General features: G+C 34.2%; 1 protein-coding gene and 1 pseudogene across 6 annotated transcripts in view; both read left to right on the top strand.

Annotated features, from left to right (window-relative positions):
- PCDH15 (protocadherin related 15) overlaps positions 1 to 20,281 on the top strand; it is a 735,694-nt gene that overhangs the window by 246,523 nt on the left and 468,890 nt on the right. For all 5 annotated transcript variants that reach the window (XM_082423601.1, XM_082423610.1, XM_082423609.1 and 2 more), the window contains exon 3: positions 12,072 to 12,232. In XM_082423601.1, coding sequence (XP_082279727.1) covers positions 12,072 to 12,232 — 161 coding nt within the window. The remainder of the gene's footprint in view (positions 1 to 12,071; positions 12,233 to 20,281) is intronic.
- LOC309642362 (myeloid leukemia factor 1 pseudogene) lies at positions 12,345 to 19,479 on the top strand (annotated as a pseudogene). The gene has a single exon. The product of its transcript is annotated as a myeloid leukemia factor 1 pseudogene (transcript).

Below are 20,281 nucleotides of genomic sequence, written 5' to 3'. Positions count from 1 at the left end.
TTCTTTCCTCTGCCTACTTCTTCCTTCCTCACTCCCTCCCTCCCTTCCTTCCTTCCTTTCTTCTTTCCTTCCTTCCTTGCTTCCTCTTTACTTGTTTTCCCATTCTAGAACATGCATTAAACCATACTGTAGAAGTGTAATACTAGGTGATATGAAGAATACAAAAACTAATTTCAGAACAGCTCTGCCCATCAAAATTGTACAACCTAGAAATTGAAATCACATGCATATTAATAGGTATAGGTTTGTATATAATAAGAGCATTAAGAATCGTTTTGATGGGTTATTTGTGTCTTCAAAGAAGTGAGAGAGCTCTTTATACTGAAAATATGAGGCAAAGCTTGATGAAGAAAAGGGGCACTTGTGTGGATCACAAATGGTGGATATTGTTCCAAGGTCTTGAGATAAGAAACACAGCTGTTCAAATGATAGGCATTTCAACTTTTTAGTACAACAGTTAAGGAGGTTGTTATATTGCCCCATTCAGTAACTTTATAAGTTGACTACTTAGAAAATTGTTCTGACTTTGTAGTTCTAGTGTAATTAGAGCAGAGAGTTGGCTCCCAATTTGCATGCAGTGAGGCTGATTTTATATACATTTTTAAATATACAGATTAAACCAGGCTTTCAGAGTGCCTGAATCTAAATTCAAATGGAAATGAGCCAAACATCTTAAATTATTAATTAAAATGCTCTCAGAACTTAAAACTTATGTTAAGAATTTCAATCACATATTGATGATAAGAAGTTATGATACACTTGTCTTAGCTGTACTCTGGCTGGATCAGAAGCTTTCTCATTTTACAACAACGCAATTTTTTGATGGACATCTCATTACATTTTATAAGGAGACAGGAACAAGAGAAATGACTTAGTATGCTGTCATTATTTTTTATATTTAAAAAAACTCAATTTGGGAAACGTGAGATTACAGAACTAGGGAAGATTAATATTTTTATAAAGTTGTTGTTTTATAAAGTTACTTTTATAAAATTTTAAACGTTTTATTTACATAAAAAATAAAAACGTTTTATAAAGTTTTTTTCATACAGAAATAAAAGATATCTTCATTTTTACCGACTGATGTTTCCTCCTTCACAAAGTAAGATACCATTTCTGCCTAGTCAAAACTTTTTTTTTTTTAAGGTTTTATTTATTTATGGCTGTGTTGGGTCTTCGTTTTCTGTGCGAGGGCTTTCTCTAGTTGCGGCAAGCAGGGGCGACTCTTCATCGCGGTGCGCGGGCCTCTCTTGTTGCGGAGCACAGGCTCCAGCCGCGCAGGCTCAGTAGTTGTGGCATACGGGCCTAGTTGCTCCGCGGCATGTAGGATCTTCCCAGACCAGGGCTCGAACCCGTGTCCCCTGCATTAGCAGGCAGATTCTCAACCACTGCGCCACCAGGGAAGGGAAGCCCCAAAACTTTTAAGGTAACAGTGAGATTAGCAACATACTATGAATCGTCACTATTATGTTGAAGAAGTAAGAACTCCATTCATGTCCTTTCATGCTTTTTTCTCAGTCACATTGCCATTCCATGCTGGCATTCACAGCTCATAATACTTATTTGTAATGAAAAGAAATTTAGGTTTCTTCATTTGTCAGCACTCTCTTTCACTCTCTGTCTCTCTCTTTCCATGTGCATTTGTCTGAGTGTTTGTGTGTTTGTATATATATCAGCTGTGACACATGTAGCTTCATTATGTGATATAATTAAAACATTTCATGTTCAGGTATAGGTTTAAGGCTTAGAAGGAATTTAGTATTGTTAATATTAGAGTTTTTCATTACTGGATGAGTTATTTAGCTTGAAGGTAAAGGAGAAGTGGTTTAAAAATGAAATGGAATGGAATAGAAGCCACCATGATGTTCATTCATACCTCAAATGTTAAGCAGAGACAAGAAATGAGGAAAATATGTCAAGTTTAAGAGTAGTAGAGGAGTGATTATCATTGAATATCCCCAAAGCAAATGAGAGAGAAACACTTACCATGTACAATTAGTTCCCAACATCTGTTCCATGAGCTTCTATTTCTTTGCTATACTGGAATCATTGTTCGAGCAAACTATGCTTAGCCTGAGGGTAAGGAACATAAATTATGTATAATGTGAATAGTCTTAAGTAACATCTTTTACTTACTATTCCTGAATCCTGTGTGCTCCTCCTGTTGATAAAGCTAATAAAGAAATGCCAGTGTGGCTCAGTATGTACTTCTCTCATTCATCTTACTGATGTTTTTCCTCATATAATTACTAGTGGACATATAGCATTATATAAATGAATTTTCAAATAAAGTTAGCTAAATATACAACCTCTAGCTTAATGTACATTACAAAAGTAGTATTTTAAAATTATTTCATAAATATTAAAATATTTCCTTGGGGGTATATAAGCACACATATGCCTAAGTTACGAGAGTCTGGTGGAAAGAACTATCCTGTGAAATAACCTAGCCCTGAAAATGAATAACACAAACTACAGTCTCAAACACTCTTGGGACCTCCTTTCTCATCTACACTGCTTAGTACTGTTGTATGTTTACTATCACACCCTCCTGTGCATATCAGCTTTTGTTTCCTTTCCTTTAAAATAAGTTTCTTCAAAAGAAGGAAACCTGAGCTTTATATTTAAACTGCAGCCACATGAAAAAGAACAGACCTTTCTTTCTGGAACTAAAGTTCACAATTCTAGGACAGAGCTCTCTGATTGCTAACACTATGGTAGATGCCCAGGTGAGTCCATGACTATCGGACCAAACTTTAAAATGGCTGCTCCCGGACAACTATAAAGACATGGGAGAGAAATATTACTCAATGTTAAATTTATTCTATTGCTAAATTCTATGTTCCAAACAGAAAAAGCTATCTGTGAACATAAATATGTGAGTATGTGCACGTTCATTTCCCTCAAACCTCAGAGATGAGTTGTTTTCCCTCCATGTTTGGCTCTCTCTTTGTTCTGTACACACACATACACACATGTCCTCTGATATACATGAGCAGGAATTTCTCTTCAGTCTGAACCTAGGAATAAAATTGTTAGTTCACAGAAAGAGATGATAAGTTTTAGTAACTGTTTCTTGGTACACATGGAGCCCATAGTGCAAGGACATTTCTAACAGAGACCTCTGAACAGATACAAGATATATCTTGCTGTACTAAATACTAATTCTTAGAGCAGGTGAAAAATTAAGATGACTTTGGCACATAACAGTATTTGAGAAGATCTTTTAATTGCTTTGTACTTACTATAATTTTGCTTTCTGAAAAGGCTAATAACATATCTGGTCCCATAGCCCCAAGAAAAACAACAAAAGAAAAGGAAACAATGCATTTGTCTAATTGTTTTCATATATTTATATCACAGTTGTTCTTCTGGATACTTTTTAAATGTATAAAATATTATATAATATTATGAATGGAAATGGAGATAAAAGAAGAAAATAAAGATGGGGATAAAATACCTGAGGCTAAAAAATGCATGTTACAATAATATATTCACCCATCAGTGATGAGGTATGCTTTTAAATCTAAGCTTTCTGATAGCTAGTGAAAAAAAAAAAAGAACTATTTCCAGCCACAAATTTCAAAATATCTATAAGCTTAAAATAAATCCATTACTTAAGAGAACTGCAATTCCTAATGGATCATGCAGGAGTTAATCTGGAGTGGGGAGATGCTTGCTGGAGGGAATAGGAAAGTATAAATGATATGTTGTATATGGTATTGGTCAGGTCATTAAATAGAGTGATTAGAGAAGGCTTCATTGAAGAAGTGATATTAGAGTACAAAGCAGAAGGTAGTAAAAGAGCAGATTTTGTGTCTTTCTGGGGAGGGAGATCCTAGGTAGAGGACATAAGGCAAATGTACTAAGTTTGGAGTGTGTTTGGTCTGTTGGAGAAATAGTTTGTAGGCTAGTGGCTAAAAGAACAGAATCAAAACAGGCATTTTAGAATAATATAAGAAATTGGCTTTTATTTTCAGGGAGATCGGGAGCCACTAGAAAGTTGTAAGCTGACATATTTTAGAAGGGTAACTCTGGCTATTGTGTTGAAAATGGACTGAGACAGAGCAAGGTCTGAAACAGAAAGATCATTTGGGACATTATTGCTGTACTCTGGTCAAGAGATAATGTTGACATAGACCAAGTTGTTAACAATAAAGGTAGTAAAGCAAAAAGGTCAAATCTGGTTATATTCTGTATATAATAGTATTTTCTCAGAAACTGGATATGGGACATGAGAGACAGTGAGTCAACAATGACTAATAAAATTTCTTCCTGGAAAAATTGCAAAGAAAGAGTTTCCTTTTTCTGATGTGAGAGAGACACCATGAGGAATAGGCATAGATGTGTGTGGGAAGATCCAAAGCTCATTATGATGAGATCTCAATTTGATTTGCTTATTCCACATATGAGTGGAGATGTGGAGGAGGCAGTTAGGATGTGTGTTTTTGGTCCAGAGAAGAGGAAAAAGAGATCTGGACTGGAGATTTATATTTGGGAGTCATGAGTCAAGAGTATATATAAGCCTGGATGAGACAATCAAAAAAGAAAAAAAATGCAGAATATATACAAAGAATAAAGTCATGGAGACAAGTATGAATAAGCAGGGGAGACCATGAGGGAACAAACAATGATGTGAACTAAGTCAGAAAAATATGGTGTTCTGAAAGGTAAGTGAAAAGAGGTATATGAAGGAGAGGGTGATTAACCATGTGAAATGTTGGTGATAAAGTTGAAGACTGAGAACCAACTACCGAATTTAAGAATGTGGAGGCTCTTAATAAGAACTAGACAAAAACTTTTCTGGTGGGACATCGGGTTGAAAGCCTCACTGGAATAGTTTCAAAAACATGTAAGTTGAGGTGTGGCAGAGGGAGTATGAGCTACTCTTTTGAGGAGTTGTGCTGTGAAGCAAAAATTCTTCATTTACTAACACAACAATGTCATATAACAGACATTCGGTCTTGAATGTGCTTTCATTAGATGAACGTCATTTTTCATCAGCTTTGAGAGCAGGGGATCTTTATGGGATCACTCAATAAGGTTGTATAGGGATTTGTTTAAACCAAGAGAAAAGATTTCTTAAGGTGGAGAGAACAGCAACTGCCCGGTGGGAGGAAATAGGGGATCTGGCTCAATTTTTTAACTGCCATTCTATAATCATTATATTTTTAAAAAAATGTATGGTATGGTCTGTTTCTTTATTTCAATTGCATCCATTTGATGGTTTGAAAATAAAATCTTGCAGTATTCTGAGAGTCTGAACCTTCATCATTTTCATATGCCTGTGAATTGGATATAGTATAATTCACTTAGCGTTTATATTTTATCGTTTAGCCCAGCTGATAGAGTAAGTAAATGCTGATAAGCATTTTAACCTCAGTAATATGACCTCCCTTACTTGCTAGCTTGTTCACTTTTATTTACGCCAGGAAGAAATGGCCTTTGTTTCATGACAAATTCTCAGTGATAACTGTGAATAAACTGTTGCCCCTCCCACTTTTATTTTCTGTTATGCATATGCACAGTCTTCTCTTTTCTTCTTTTGGGTTTCATGTATGCTTCTTCTATCTCAGTTAAAAAAGTGATATTATATTTTGAAATGTGTGGCTAGTGTTGCAAATTTAATGAAGTAGTATGAATAACACCTTTATATACTTCAGTCCATACAAACTCCCATCCCAGTGACAGTGAGATGAAAAGTATTATTTATTAACTATGTGCCTTTACTTACATCCATTACTTTATTTTTCATAACAATGCATATTGCTGATTACAAGAATCTGGGGAACTTGCCTAAGATCACAGATTTAGTAAGTAGTGGAGCCAAGATTTTGAACATAGATCTTTTGGCTTTAGGGCTGTCTTAGCTGTCTAATGCTGCATAATAATATTGAAATAAACAGTATTTTACAACAACACACATTTATCATTTCACAATTACTTTGGGCCTGGAGTCCAGGCATAGCGTAACCAGGTTCTCTACTTTATGGTGTCAACAAGACTATAATCAAGGTGTTGTCAAGGCTACAGTCTCAGCTGAGACTTGACTAGGGAAACATCTGCTTCCAAGGTAACACAGGCTTGGCAAAATCACCTTCCTTGTGGTTGTAGGACTGAAGTCTTCTGTATCTGACTGCCTGTCATCTGACTACCCTCAGCTCTTAAAGGCTGCCATGGTTCCTTGCCATGTGGGCCTCCCAACATGGCTAATTGTTTTGTTAAATCCAGCAAGGGAAAGAGAGAGAAAGAGCTTCAACAAGATAGTCACTAGAATCTCATGTAACATAACCACATAATGTACATGTAAATATAACTTCCCATTACCTTTGTCATATTATTTTGATTATAAGCAAGTCATAGGTCCCACCCACACTCAGGGGAAGGGAATCACATAAAACCAGGAGCCAGGCATATGGGGGTACCTTAAGAGTCTGTCTACCATGGAGCCATTTTAGCTTCTGTAAGCTCAGGATCCAGCTTCTTTCTTCAGAATTCTTCCCTCTGCCACAGTGGAAAGAAGGTACAATATTTGTCCCAGGGGATTCTAGGCTAGTATATTCATTACTTAAACTGATACTCCAAGTCTGACCTGAAGTTTTATTGGGTTATCCTTAATGTCAGCTATCTATTCTCTTTTATGAGTTGTTAGCTATAAGGTCAGAGACTACATCTATATCTATTCTTATGGCTATAATTTAGGAAAATTAGTTCTAAGGTCAGGTAGTTGATAATTACATTGTAGTATTCTCCCTGTATCTTACTTTAGAATTGTTTCCATTTTAACCCTTTAAATGTTGTCAGAAAATTGTAGGGCACAAAAATCCAAATAATGAATTTATACATCAACTGGATTTTTGTGTGAGTTTCCCATGAACTCAAAACAAAACTAACAAGGTTTTCATAATTTCACATTTTTTTAGAGATTTATTTATTATTTTATTTTTGGCTGCGTCGGGTCTTAGTTGTGGCACGCGGGATCTTTGTTGAAGTGTGCAGGATCTTTCATTACGGTGTGTAGGCTCTTTGTTGCAGCGCGTGGGCTTCTCTCTAGTTGTGGCACACAGGCTCCAGGGTTCGTGGGCTCTCTAGTTGTAGCATGTGGGTTCCAGAGCGTGTGGACTCTATAGTTTGTGGCACGCAGTCTCTCTAGTTGAGGCACGTGAGCTCAGTAGTTGTGTGTGGGCTTAGTTACCCCGCGTCATGTGGGATCTTAGTTCCCTGACCAGGGATCGAACCCGCGTCCCCTGCATTGTAAGGCAGATTCTTTACCACTGGACCACCAGGGAAGTCCCCGTAATTTCATATTTAAATTAAAAAGTTTGTGTATTTCCAAGGTGATTGCAAGATATAGGGAAAGGATATCTAAACTATGAATTAGTAAACCTGGGATTTGGTCTTGGATATGGTTTTATTAGCTACGCCACCTTGGTCAGGTTATTTCAATGCTCGGGGTAGGGAAATTTAGAGATACCAGAGGTTTGGCTTCATTTTCCATATATATATGATATATATATGAGATGGTAGGTTCTTTTCTAATTCTAAAATTCTATGATCTTATTTTTAGTTGAGCAAATGAACATGCCTTCTACATCAAAATGCATAACATACATACATTTATTTAATACTTTATTTACAACAGAATAGAGATACTAGCAATTGTCTAAATGTCAAGATATTTGTATCAATTTCTAAGGAAAAGGTTAAGAATAGAAGGGAAAAAAAAAATCCCTTTATTCTTAAAGTTTTATACTTGTATGCCTATGCCATACTTGATATATCACCTGTCATGCATCATGAAGTAAAATATAAGTAAATAAAAGGTATTGTTACTTAAGTAATATGAGTGACGTACACTCGAACAAAGCTGCCCATTTTGTAATGGTTTGTTCTTTTGAAGTAAATAAAATATAAATTTTAAAGACTAACATAGTTTTGCAAAGAAGTATGCTTTTAGTTTTTGTAAGTTTTAGTTTCAACACTATTGACTTGATTGGTATCATTTTCCATCTTTAGCAAATATTGTATGTGACTAATATATCCCCAGCATTCAAACACAGCCCAATTAATATTGCTATTTTCATTATGAAGTTGCTGGATACACATATATTTCCTTCCCTTTTACCAAGTAGTTATCTAGATATGATATGAACATAGGCTTAGCTAAAATGTGTAGTTTATATAATTGTAAACCAAGAAGTGTGAAAAAGCAAGAAAAGTCCAGGAAAGTTTCAACAAAGATGAGGATTTGAGCATAAGAAGAGTTTTACTTATTAGCCTGATAATCTTGGAATCTAGATTTTACTCAATAAACAACTACATAATGGCCATGCTTACTGTTTAACCTCACTGAAAAACTATATATTAGCTATAATTTCACTTTTTAAAAAACTTTGTTTTAATCAAATAATGTACATTTGGAAGCTTTGTTTATGGTTTCATTTGCAAGGAGTAATATACAAGAAAAAGCAACGGATGCTTCTGCCTATATGATGTAGCTGAACATTCTTCTAGTTGACTTAAACTGGGGAAAGATTGTTGGGAGAGATTTTATGCAATTCATATTGGTTATACACCTTTGCATAATTAATTGTTTTCTAGCAAGTAGTGTGTTCTGTGCAAAGAGTGATTTTCTTATTTTAATGTTTGGAATGAACCCAAACAGTCAATTACTCTTTCCCTGTAGAACTTACTCTTTCAGAGTCATTGAATTAGGTTAATTAGAAAGGCAATGGACCCCTCTCCTCACTGCCACCTCCATAGCATTTATAGAGAGTAACCCACTTGTGTTATAACTGCCTATTTAAAGAAGCAAATACAATTTTCAGGAAAATATTAAATATCCAGTTATGATTTAGTTCCTATAATAAACGTGTGTGTGTGTGTGTGTGGGTGTGTGTGGGTGTGTGTGTGTTTAGTTCCTAATAGAACCAAATGTGTGCTGGGGATGAGTAAAAAGTGTTCAAGCTAAAAGATCACTACTACTATGAATTTGTTGAATAAGATCCTTTTCTTGCCATCAAATCTAATTTTAGTTTCTATGAGCAAAATCAAAATTGAAGTTAGAAAGTGGAAAGAGTGGGCCACTCCCTAGTGATAGCAGGGATTGCCTATCAATCCTTGGGTGGATTGCCATCCACCAGAGACAAAGAGTTATCTTTACAAGTTTACCTAGAGTGAGCATTCTCTCCCTACCTTCTAACTTCCCAGAGTGATTACTTTGCATTCAAATCTTTTGGGCCCCTATAAATTCTTCAGATGGCTTGCTACACATGCCTTAGCTTTGTGACATGAAGAGTAGACTTGGTTTGTAAAAACTTCTGGGACATAAAATAAGTCATTTTGCTTTAGTTTCAAATGCTTTTGCTTCCAAAATGGAGTTAATATAATTAATATATAATATAAATATGTATAATATAATTAATAACATTAACAACAATAAACATAATTCACATTTGTCAAATGCTTATTCTGTACCAGGGACTGCAGTCAGTACTTCACATGCATTATCTCATTTAGTCATCAGATCAACCCAACAGCTCTTCTTTGATGCAAATTATCTTATACACATTGGTAAATAGGGGAATGGAGTTGGTATAAGGAAGCGATTTTATTGATTCATATGTTATTTTACAGTATATTTATGTTTTAACGTATTCTGGGCACATTTTTATCATAGTTAAAAATAAATAGCTATGTAAGCAGATCTTAAGAAAAAAGCTGAAAATCTGCAGCACCTTTATTTAATGCAAGTAGAGTTTACATTAGTGGTTATGATTGATAATATGTTAATATGGAGAAGCTGTGGGTACAGATGAAGGAGGTGTGAAATTATTTTTCTGAGTTTAAAACAGTAGATTAATGAAGAAAGCTAAATGCTGTATCAGATTTTCAATTTCATTGAAAAAAATCTGCATTTAGAAGCAAATGACCCTCAATACCTGCTTCTTGAAGGAAGAAGCATAAACCCCAATATTTAAGGCTGTAAATATTGACTATGATGTTTGAAGAAAATATCATTAAATATTTAACTGTGCTAGTATTTTGATTGCGACTGTTTCAGCTTTCATTAGTGCTTTTGATACAAGAATACAAGTTTTTTTTTCAAGTACATACATATGGTGCTATAATAAAAAATACCTCTTCTATTGTGGTATTGATTTTTGATTTTGTAGAAGAGAGAAATTGAAGGTGAGTAGTTATGTAATCTGTCCACTTTCACATGCCTCTTAAATGGTGGATCCAGGATTAGATTCTAACTCTGTCAGTTCCAGGGCCAGCTCTCTTCACTTCTATGACATGAGTGTCAAACTAAGTGAATTCCTTTTTCCTGATTTCAACCATTGTTTATTATGCCTTCCCTTCGTGTACCTGCATAGAGTGTATGTACACTAGAGAAAGACCTGCTATTACTGCTGTTATGCATTATGAGTCAAGGCATAAATGTTAATGTTAGTTGACCTACTTATTATACTTTATTTTTTTCTTAATCAGAAAATATAATCCCCTTTAATTTCTTAATTACATATTGAAAACACAGGCCAAATAATTTTTCAAAGGTTAGTTGTGTGAAGTATTTGTAAAAGAGTGTATACTCAGGGTTAGAACATATTTGTAGACCAGAAAATGCCATCATTGTCTGATCTGTACTTTTGGATGTAATATCTGTAGATTATATATTTGCTAGTTGAGTAAAAAAATAGCAGGATCAGTTTCACTCATATATTTACATATATGTGTACTAGTATGTGAAAAAGTAGAAGTAAATAATCTGCCATTTAGAAAAGTATGTGTGTGAGTGTGTATTTAAACATTATTTCGATATATTGTTATAAAAGAATGGTTCATTTCGACATTCCCTAGGGAGATAAAGCTCATTAGTAATAACATGATAAAGAAATATAGATTATTATTATTACTATTATTATTATTAACTTGCTGAGAAAAATCTTCCAGAGACCCCCCTTTTATTTGTAATTATGCAATGATATAACATTGAAGCCAATTTTGTGCCTTATGAAAATGCAGCGATACATATTGCATTATTATTCTTCAAGCTAGATTCATATTTATAGATTATCTATATATTCTTGTATGCTATCCTAAGGCAATGAATTTTCTAGATATGTGCCATTTATTCTGATGTCCTTAGGAGGGTACATTTTATTTGTATGACCACATCTCTTCTTTATGCCATAAGTTTAATAAAATGAATCAGCTGAAAATGATTGCTGTAAGCTATAGTGCATTATTGTTTGTCAAAGGGATCATTGCAGCATGGGAAAAAAGAGGGGATTTGAATTGCATCAGTGCTGTTTGCATTCAATTTTTAAAATAGATGGAATCTTTAACAGAGTTGGAGAGATCTCTTGCTTCAGCTCTTACTCAACAAATGTCTACAATTCAGCCCACTGAAAGAATAATAAGAAAGCAAACATTGAAATGTTACATTAAAATAGTATGTTGTTCTAGTTGAGTACCCCAGACATGTCTTAGAGAAGAATGGCTTCTATTGTGTATCTAAACACTAGTTTTGTCTTTCACATTAAGATTTATGGTTTATGGATTTGCTCTAAGATAAAAGATAAACAGTTCTCACCATGGGAGTCTCTGCTACTTCTTTATCTCTTCCTTTTTCTTCCTTTCTCTTATTTTCAGGATATCTCTTTTCATATCAGAAGTCTTACTGGGTGAATTGAAGTATCAGCCTCTGTTATTATAGGCTTTCCTTTTGTTCAGGATAAAATTCAGTGATAACTCCTGTGAGAAGTGATGGACAGGGTGGGGAACAGATTCATGCTGTTAAAAGGATACAAGAAATAGATGATGAGACTCACCAAGTGTTTGAATCTGTCTCCCACCTCATCTCCCAAAAATATCATTTATAAATAGCATTAAAGGTATTTTTGCCTTTTTGAAGCAGGACAGTTTCTATATCATGGCAGATATAAAGTTGAATATCTTCTGTTTTGAAACAGATTTGCAAGTCAGCTGGGGTTTAATCGTATGATCTTTGTTAAAGAATGCATACAGGTAGAATATATTTTCAAGTAACTCTCTTTGGTTTGCAGGTACTATTCTGGTGGATAACATGCTGATCAAAGGGACTGCTGGAGGACCAGACCCAACCATAGAACTCTCTTTAAAGGACAACATGGATTACTGGGTATTGTTGGATCCTGTTAAACAAATGCTTTTCCTGAACAGCACGGGCAGAGTTCTGGATAGAGATGTTAGTACATTGTTTTTCTTTGTCCCTCTGTTACAACTTTATCATCATTTAAATATCTGCATGTATTTGTTGATATATCAAATTTTTGTTATATAATTTGAGTTTATTTTCTGTGTTCATCAACAAAAACATTTTTTTTAACTCCTTGAAAGAAGAATAAGAAAGTAAGAGGGACCATCTGTGTCTGAGAGAACCATTGTGTTTCTCTTCTGACATCCTGGAAGCTTGTTGACTTCTGAATAAGGAGAGAACAGAGTGCTCAGAATAAAGGGGTGGTAACCTTGGAAAAGCAGGATAAGCACAGCCCAATTCATGGCAGAATTTGAGAGTACAACTACATGTTGGCTTGAGGACAGAAACTTTAGTTGAACTACTAACAGGAGGATGCTCTTCAAGCAGTAAGCATTCGTTGAGAGATGAATGGCAATGTGCTTATAGAGCTGAAAAAACTTAAAAGAAGGTGAGCAGAAGTTTCCCGGCAATGTCCCAGTCCAGACGCTCTCAGGCAGTGTGACCTAAGTATTTAGGTATTAATAATACCTAAATAATCAAAGTTAAATGTCTTCTTTCTGAAAAAGTTAAAAAACTTGAGTAGATTTAAGTAGCTCTCTAATGTAACTTTAGTCTCACTTATTTGCATTCTAGTCTTGAGTGCGGAGAAAAGTGTGTGTATGTATGTGTGCGGGTGTTATAACCAGTAATTGTACAGGACCTTGGGAAAACTTGAGAAGTACATCTAAACATGCCTACTCCCAAATTTCCACTTTATAAAATCGAAATGTCAGATATTCAACCTAGTGAACCTGAATCATATCACTACAGTGTTCAGGGTTTATGATCCACTTTAAATATGTGTGAGGTAGATGATCCCTAATCTATTTCACGTCTAAAATTCAGAGTCTTTAAGAGCTTTGTGTTGAGGTGGGCAGTAATAGGACTCTCCCACCAGGATGGGCTGCCCTTGTACACTTGGGGAGGCCCATAATTCAGCTGACTGAGCAGTGGGGACAGATGTGAGAGGAGGATATCAGTGGAGAATAGGAATGCGTCTGTTGGCTCAACCTAGGGGGGAAAAAGTCATCCTTGATGCTGTTCCCATCTCCACCATTGCCCTCACTCACTATGTCCTTTCATCATGGCAACATTTTTCACACCCCACAATTTACAGTTTTGTCTGGGTGGTTAAGAAGGCGTAAAACGGAATAAGGACAGTTGTTATCTTAGAATTTATCTTGCCTTATCTTATAATAAGTCTTGCTTTTATGAAAGCAATTTGGATAATGGCACAAACTTGCAAGCTGCAAGAGTCTCCCCAAGCTGTGTTACTCACAGGCATCCTTCTTTTTTTAAATTACATTATACTATATTATATTACACCTGGTTTCAGGTGTACAGCATTATAGTTCAAAATCTGTTTACACTGCAGAGTGATCACCACCACAAGTCTAGTTATCATCCATCATCGTATGGTTGACCCCCTTTACTTATTTTACCCACTCCCCACAAGGCATCCTTTACTGGCTTTAAGTAGGAACAGTCATATCCAAGTCATATGAATTTTATAATGTAACATGTTTGGAGAATTATAGAATATTTATCTATTTTAGGCCACTGTCATTTTATATTTTGTTTCCTTTTTTAAAATCACCTATGATTATGATAATTTACTTGTTTATTGGTAAATTACTTTCTTTTTGGAATCAGTTTTTTTTCCTCAATTTGATATTAAAAAGTACAAGTTCTAGGTCTGATTTATGAGTCAAAGGAAAAGATAACCTTCAGTATTCATAAAATGCATTCCATCTCTCCAACCTACAACATTGTTTTAATTTTAATTACTTACCAAAAATTATCTTCACTTTTTAAGATACTTATCTGTTTCCTTGGTATTATTGTTTTTTTAAAATTTCTGATAAGGGCAGCATTTATTGGACATTGGGTAAACTGAAATAGTATCATGGGAATACACTTAAAAATTGATTTGACCTGAAAGAAATAATTACAAAAATGTGCACACGTATCATTTAAAGAACCATCCAGGCTTGTTCTTTAACACAATAATAAAAAATAATTTCCTTTCCATTTAAAATGTTCTTTTGGATTAGAAGTGCTATGGTTAAGTTAAACTTGAAAAGGTGTTTTATAAATTAAAGTGTTGTCATTGGACACCTACCTGAAATTAGCGAAAGATGCTGGAGAATAGGACACCTAAAGAATATTAAATGTTAAATGAACATGGCAGAGGGAAATCTGTAAAGAAAAACAAAACAAAAGAAAACAAAAATATGCTTACATATTTGCAATGTATTTACCATTCGGCAAATCAACTTATTGAAATAATGACAAAATAGTAAATAAAAGATGTTCTAAACATTTATCTAATTATTTAGATAATTTATTTGTAATTATATCTAATTATCTAGATAAATAATTATATAATTATTTATCTAAGTGAATTCAAGCCTGTATAGTTAAAGAATGTCATGACAAAGATCTAACATTGCCATTTTGTACAAGTACTCTCATAGGGTGGTGGGACTTACAAAACCTGAATTAAAATAGACACAGGACTTGGGCCTTCTATGAGTAGGGGCACTTTGCAGCTTTTTTTTTTTTTCCAGATAGAATTTGTGACCATAGAAGGAGTGACAGATAAATAATAAGACATTATGCCTTTATTTTCTTTCCTGGCAGCATTAGTTGAGAAAGATTGATGAGGAAAATTCTTTCAGTTCAGGGTAAAAAATAATAATGTTAATTAAGAATGTCCTCAATCCAGAAAATCAAAGTGTGAGATTAAATGGTTTCTGTTACAAAATTAAGATGGTGGAGCCCTCACTGACAGAGAAATCAGGAAGAAGAGAGGAAAAGCCAGATAGTAATACCAAACGTAAGATCAAGGCAAGATTAACTAGATAGAGCGCATATTTTTAATATAGTATCATTTAAAGTAAGCTGAGTATAGATGCTTTACAGAATTATTGAATGTTAGAGCTGAAAGGAAACAAAGTTTTGCTAATTCAATATTTTCTTTCATAAACTACTGTGCAGTAGAATTAGAGATAAATATATAGGTAAAGGGCCAGTCTTTAAAATTTAGCACTTGTCTATGGTAAAATGAGAAAAATGAAGCAAAGTAAAACAGAGGAGTGATTTTATTTTTTCCCAAAGTTAAGTGTATTCATTTTATTATGATATCATCCCCTTTTTACATTTTTAGATTATTTGTTTTAGTTCTGTGAAAAATGCCATGATTATTTTGATAGGGATTGTATTGAATCTGTAGATTGCTTTAGATAGTATGGGCATTTTAACAATATTAATTATTCCAGTCCACAAAATAAATTCCATTTATTTGTGTCATCTTCCATTTCTTTCATCAACGTCTTAGAGTTCTCAGGGTACAGATCTTTTATCTCCTTGGTTAAATTTATTCCTAGGTATTTATTCTGTTTAATGCAGTTGTGAATAGGATTATTTACTTGATTTCTCTTTCTGATAGTTCATTATTAATGTATAGAAATGCAACAGAGTTCTGTATATTAAATTTGTTATATCCTGAAACTGTACTGAATTTATTTATTAGTTATAGTAATTTTTTGGTGAAGTCTTTAGTGTTTTCTGCATGTAGTATTATGTCATCTGCAAATAGTGACAGTTTTACTTCTTCCCTTCCAATCTGGATATCTTTTATTTATTTTATCCTGTCTAGTTGCTGGCGCTAGGACTTCCAATACTATGTTGAGCAAAAGTGGTGAGAGTAGCATCCTTGTCTTATTCTTGATCTTAGAGGAAAAGCTTTCAGCTTTTCACCATTAGGTATGATGTTAGCTGTGAGTTTGTCATAAATGGCCATTATTGAACAGGCTGGCTCAGGCTGCGGCCGTGGCAAGTTGCATCGTTTTCCAGTCTGTCCGTGAACGTCGCCACCTGAGACAGAGCCAGGATGTTCGGGATGCTGAGCAGCAGCTTTGAGGATGATCCCTTCTTCTCTGATTCATTTATGGCACACTGAGAAAGTATGTGACAGATGATTAGAAATTTTTCTGAACCTTTTGGAAGAGACATGTTCAGCATCTCTGATTGTAGAGGAAGAGCTTGTAACCATACGAGACATGAGGATGGAGAAAACTCCTTGACTTGTACAGATGTCAACCCTCTTCAGGCAATGGACCAAATAATGTTAAATATACAAAACAGTATGCAGGAATTACAAAGAAACTTTGGTCACTTTTCAATGGATCCAAATGGACATTTGTTTAGTTCTTCCTCAGTTATGACTTATTCCAAAGTAGGAGATGAACAACCAAAGGTTTTCCAGACCTCAACTCAAACTCGCAGGGCTCCAGGAGGAATAAAGGAAAGTAGGAGAGCACTGAGAGATTCTGAGAGTGGACTAGAAAAAATGGCTGTTGGTCATCACCTTCATGACCGAGCATATGTCATTAAAAAGTCAAAGAACAGCAAGACTGGAGATGAAGAGGTCAATCAAGAGTTCATCAATATGAATGAAAGTGATGCTCATGCCTTTGATGATGAGTGGCAAAATGAGATTCTGAAGTACAAACCAAGTGGACAATGGCGCAATCTAGAAAACTCTGGCATGTGAAGCGTTGGTCATGAGAATTCAGGATCCCAAGAACTTAAAAGAAGGGAGAAATTTCATCAAAGTCCAGCCATTGAACGTGGGAGAAGATCAAATGTTTCTGTGGACAAACTCAACATCAAAGGATCACCTGTGAAAATCAACAAAAAATGAATAGCATTGCATTTGATTTGTTTAGTTTTGGTTGTTTGAACAGAGAAAGTAATGGTGCATAGTAATACATATAAGACCAATCGCTTGTTGTTAATACTATGTTCTTAGCCAAAAAAAAAAAAAAATTGGCCATTATGTTGAGCTATATTCCCTCTCTACCAACTTTGTTGAGAGTCTTTTTTTTTTAATCATGAATAGATGTTGAATTTTGTCAAATCCTTTTTTTGTATCTATTGAGATGATCATATGATTTTTATCCTTCATTTGGTAATGTGGTGTATAATTTGGAATGATTTGCAAATACTGAACCATCCTTGCATCCCTGGAATAATCCCACTTGATCATGATGTATGAACCTTTTAATGTTTGTTGAATTCAGTTTGCTAATATTTTGATAAGAATTTTTGCATCTATGTTCATCAGGAATATTGGCCTCTAATTTTCTCTTTTTATAATGTCTTTGTCTGGTTTTGATATCAAGGTAATGCTGGCCTCATAGAATGAGTTTGGAAGCATTCCTTTCATTTGAATTTTGTCTTGGAATAGTTTGAGAAGGATAGGTATGAACTCTTTAAATGTTTGGTAGAATTCCCTTGTGAAGCTTTCTGGTTCTGTACTTTTGTTTGTTGGGAGTTTATTGATTATTGGTTTAATTTCATCACGAATAATTTGTCTGTTCATATTTTCTATTTCTTCCTTATTCAGTCTTGGAAGATTGTATGTTTCTAATTTGTTTATATCTTCTAGGTTGTCCAGTTTTTGACATATACTTGTCTGTAGTAGTCTCTTATCATTGTTTGTATTTCTATGATATTAGTTGTAAATTCTGCTCTTTCATTTCTAATTTACTTTATTTGGGCCCTCTCTCTTTTTCTCTTGGTGAGTCTGGCTAAAGATCAATTTTGTTTATCTTTTCAAAAAACAGCTCTTAGTTTCATTATTCTTTCTATTGCTCTTTAGTCTCTATTTCATTTATTTCCACTCTGATCTTTATCATTTCCTTTCGTCTAATAATTTCGGGCTTTGTTTGTTCTTTTTCTGATTCCTTTAGGTGTAAAACTACGTTGTTTATTTGATATTTTTCTGTATCAATATAAATTTCCCTCTTAGAACTGTTTTTATTGTGTCCCATAGATTTTGGAAAGTTGTGTTTATATTTTCATTCTTCTCAAGGTATTTTTTTAAATTTCCTCTTTGATTTCTTTGTTGACCCATTGCTTATTTTTTTAGTACCATGTTGTTGTCTCCACATGCTTGTATTTTCTGCAGTTTTCTTCCTGTAATTGATTTCTAGTCTCATACAATTGTGGGGAAATAACTCAATATGATTTCAGTAATATTAAATTTATTGAGACTTGTTTTTTGACTAGCATGTGATCTATTATAGGGAATGTTTCATGTGGACTTGAAAAGAATACGTAATTCTGCTCCTTTGGATGGGATGTTCTGTTGATACCTATCTAGTCCATGTGATACAATGTGTCATTTAAGGTCAATGTTTCCTTTTTGAATTTCTGTCTGGATGATCTATCCATTTGATATAAATGGGGAATTAAAGTCCCCTACTATTACTGTATTAGTGTTAATTTATCTATTTATGCCTTTTAATATTTGCTTTATATATTTAGGCACTCTTATGTTAGGTATATGTATGTTTAAAAATGTTATATCTTATTTAAGATATAACCTAACATAAAAAGGGAACCTCTTTATCATCATGTAATGCCCTTATTTGTCTTTTGTTATACTCTTTGTTTTAAAGTCTATTAATTTAAAGTCTATAATTATTGTCTCATGAGCAATATTCTCTAATCACTGTTGGACATAGGATAATAGTGGTCACAATAAAATCAATAATTCAAATTGCAATAAAAAAATATAATTCTGGCACAGTCCTGTTATACTTATCTCAAAACTGGGCAAACTTTTAAAAGATTTGAATAGTGAAAAATTGTGTTCATAACAATCCCAGCATTTTAAAAAACTTATTGAAGTATAGTATAGTTGATTTACAATGTTGTGTTAATTTCTGTTGTACAGCAAAGTGACTCAGTTATACATATATATATTCTTTTTCATATTCTTTTCAATTCTGGTTTATCACAGGATATTGAATATAGTTCCCTGTGCTATACAGTCAAACCTCGTTGTTTATCCATCCTTTATATACTAGTTTGCATCTGCTAATCCCAAACTCCCAATCCTTCCCTCCACCACCTCTCTCTCTCCCCCTTGGCAACCACAAGTCTGTTCTCTATGTCTGTGAGTTTGTTTCTGTTTCATAGATATGTTCATTTTTGTTGTACTTTAGATTCCACATGTAAGTGATATCATATGGTATTTGTCTTTCTCTTTCTGACTTACTTTACTTAGTATGATAATTTCTAGGTCCATACATGTTGCTGCAAATGACATTGTTTCATTCTTTTTAATGGCTGAATAATATTCCATTGTGTGTGTGTGTGTGTGTATATATATACACACACACACCCACACACACACACACACACACAACATCTTTATCCATTTATCTGTCGATGGACATTTAGGTTGTTTCCATGTCTTGGCTGTTGTATATAGTGCTGCTATGAACATAGGGGTGCATGTATATTTTAGAATTATAGTTTTGTCTGGATATATGCCTAGGAGTGGGATTGCTAAATCATATGGCAACTCTATTTTTAGTTTTTTGAGGAACCCTCTGTACTCTTTTCCATAATGGCTATACCAATTTACATTCCCATCAACAGTGTAAGAGGGTTCCTTTTTTTCCACACCCTCTCCAACATTTATTATTTGTAGACTTTTTAATGATACCTATTCTGACCAGTGTGAGGTGGTACCTCATTGTAGTTTTGATTTGCATTTCTCTAATAATTAGTGATGCCGAGCATCTTTTTATGTGTCTATTAGCCATCTGGATGTCTTCTTTGGAGAAATGTCTATTTAGTCTTCTGCCCATTTTTCAATTGAGTTGTTTTTTGTTGTTGTTGTTGAGTTGTATGATCTGTTTGTATATTTTGGAAATTAAGCCCTTGTCTGTCACATTATTTGCAAATATTTTCTCCCGGTCTGTAGGTTGTCTTTTCGTTTTGTTTATGGTTTCCCTTGCTGTACAGAAGCTTGCAAGTTTGATTAGGTCCCATCTGTTTATTTTTGCTTTTATTTCTATTGCCTTGGGAGACTGACCTAAGAAAACATTGGTACAATTTATATCAGAGAATGTTTTGCCTGTGTTCTCTTCTAGGAGTTTTATAGTGTCATGTCTTATATTTAAGTCTTTAAGGCAT

The sequence above is a fragment of the Balaenoptera physalus genome (assembly GCF_965194825.1).
Source record: "Balaenoptera physalus genome assembly, chromosome: 14".
NCBI classification, from domain to species: Eukaryota; Metazoa; Chordata; class Mammalia; order Artiodactyla; family Balaenopteridae; genus Balaenoptera; species Balaenoptera physalus.
This window is presented reverse-complemented; position numbering and strand designations above follow the sequence as displayed.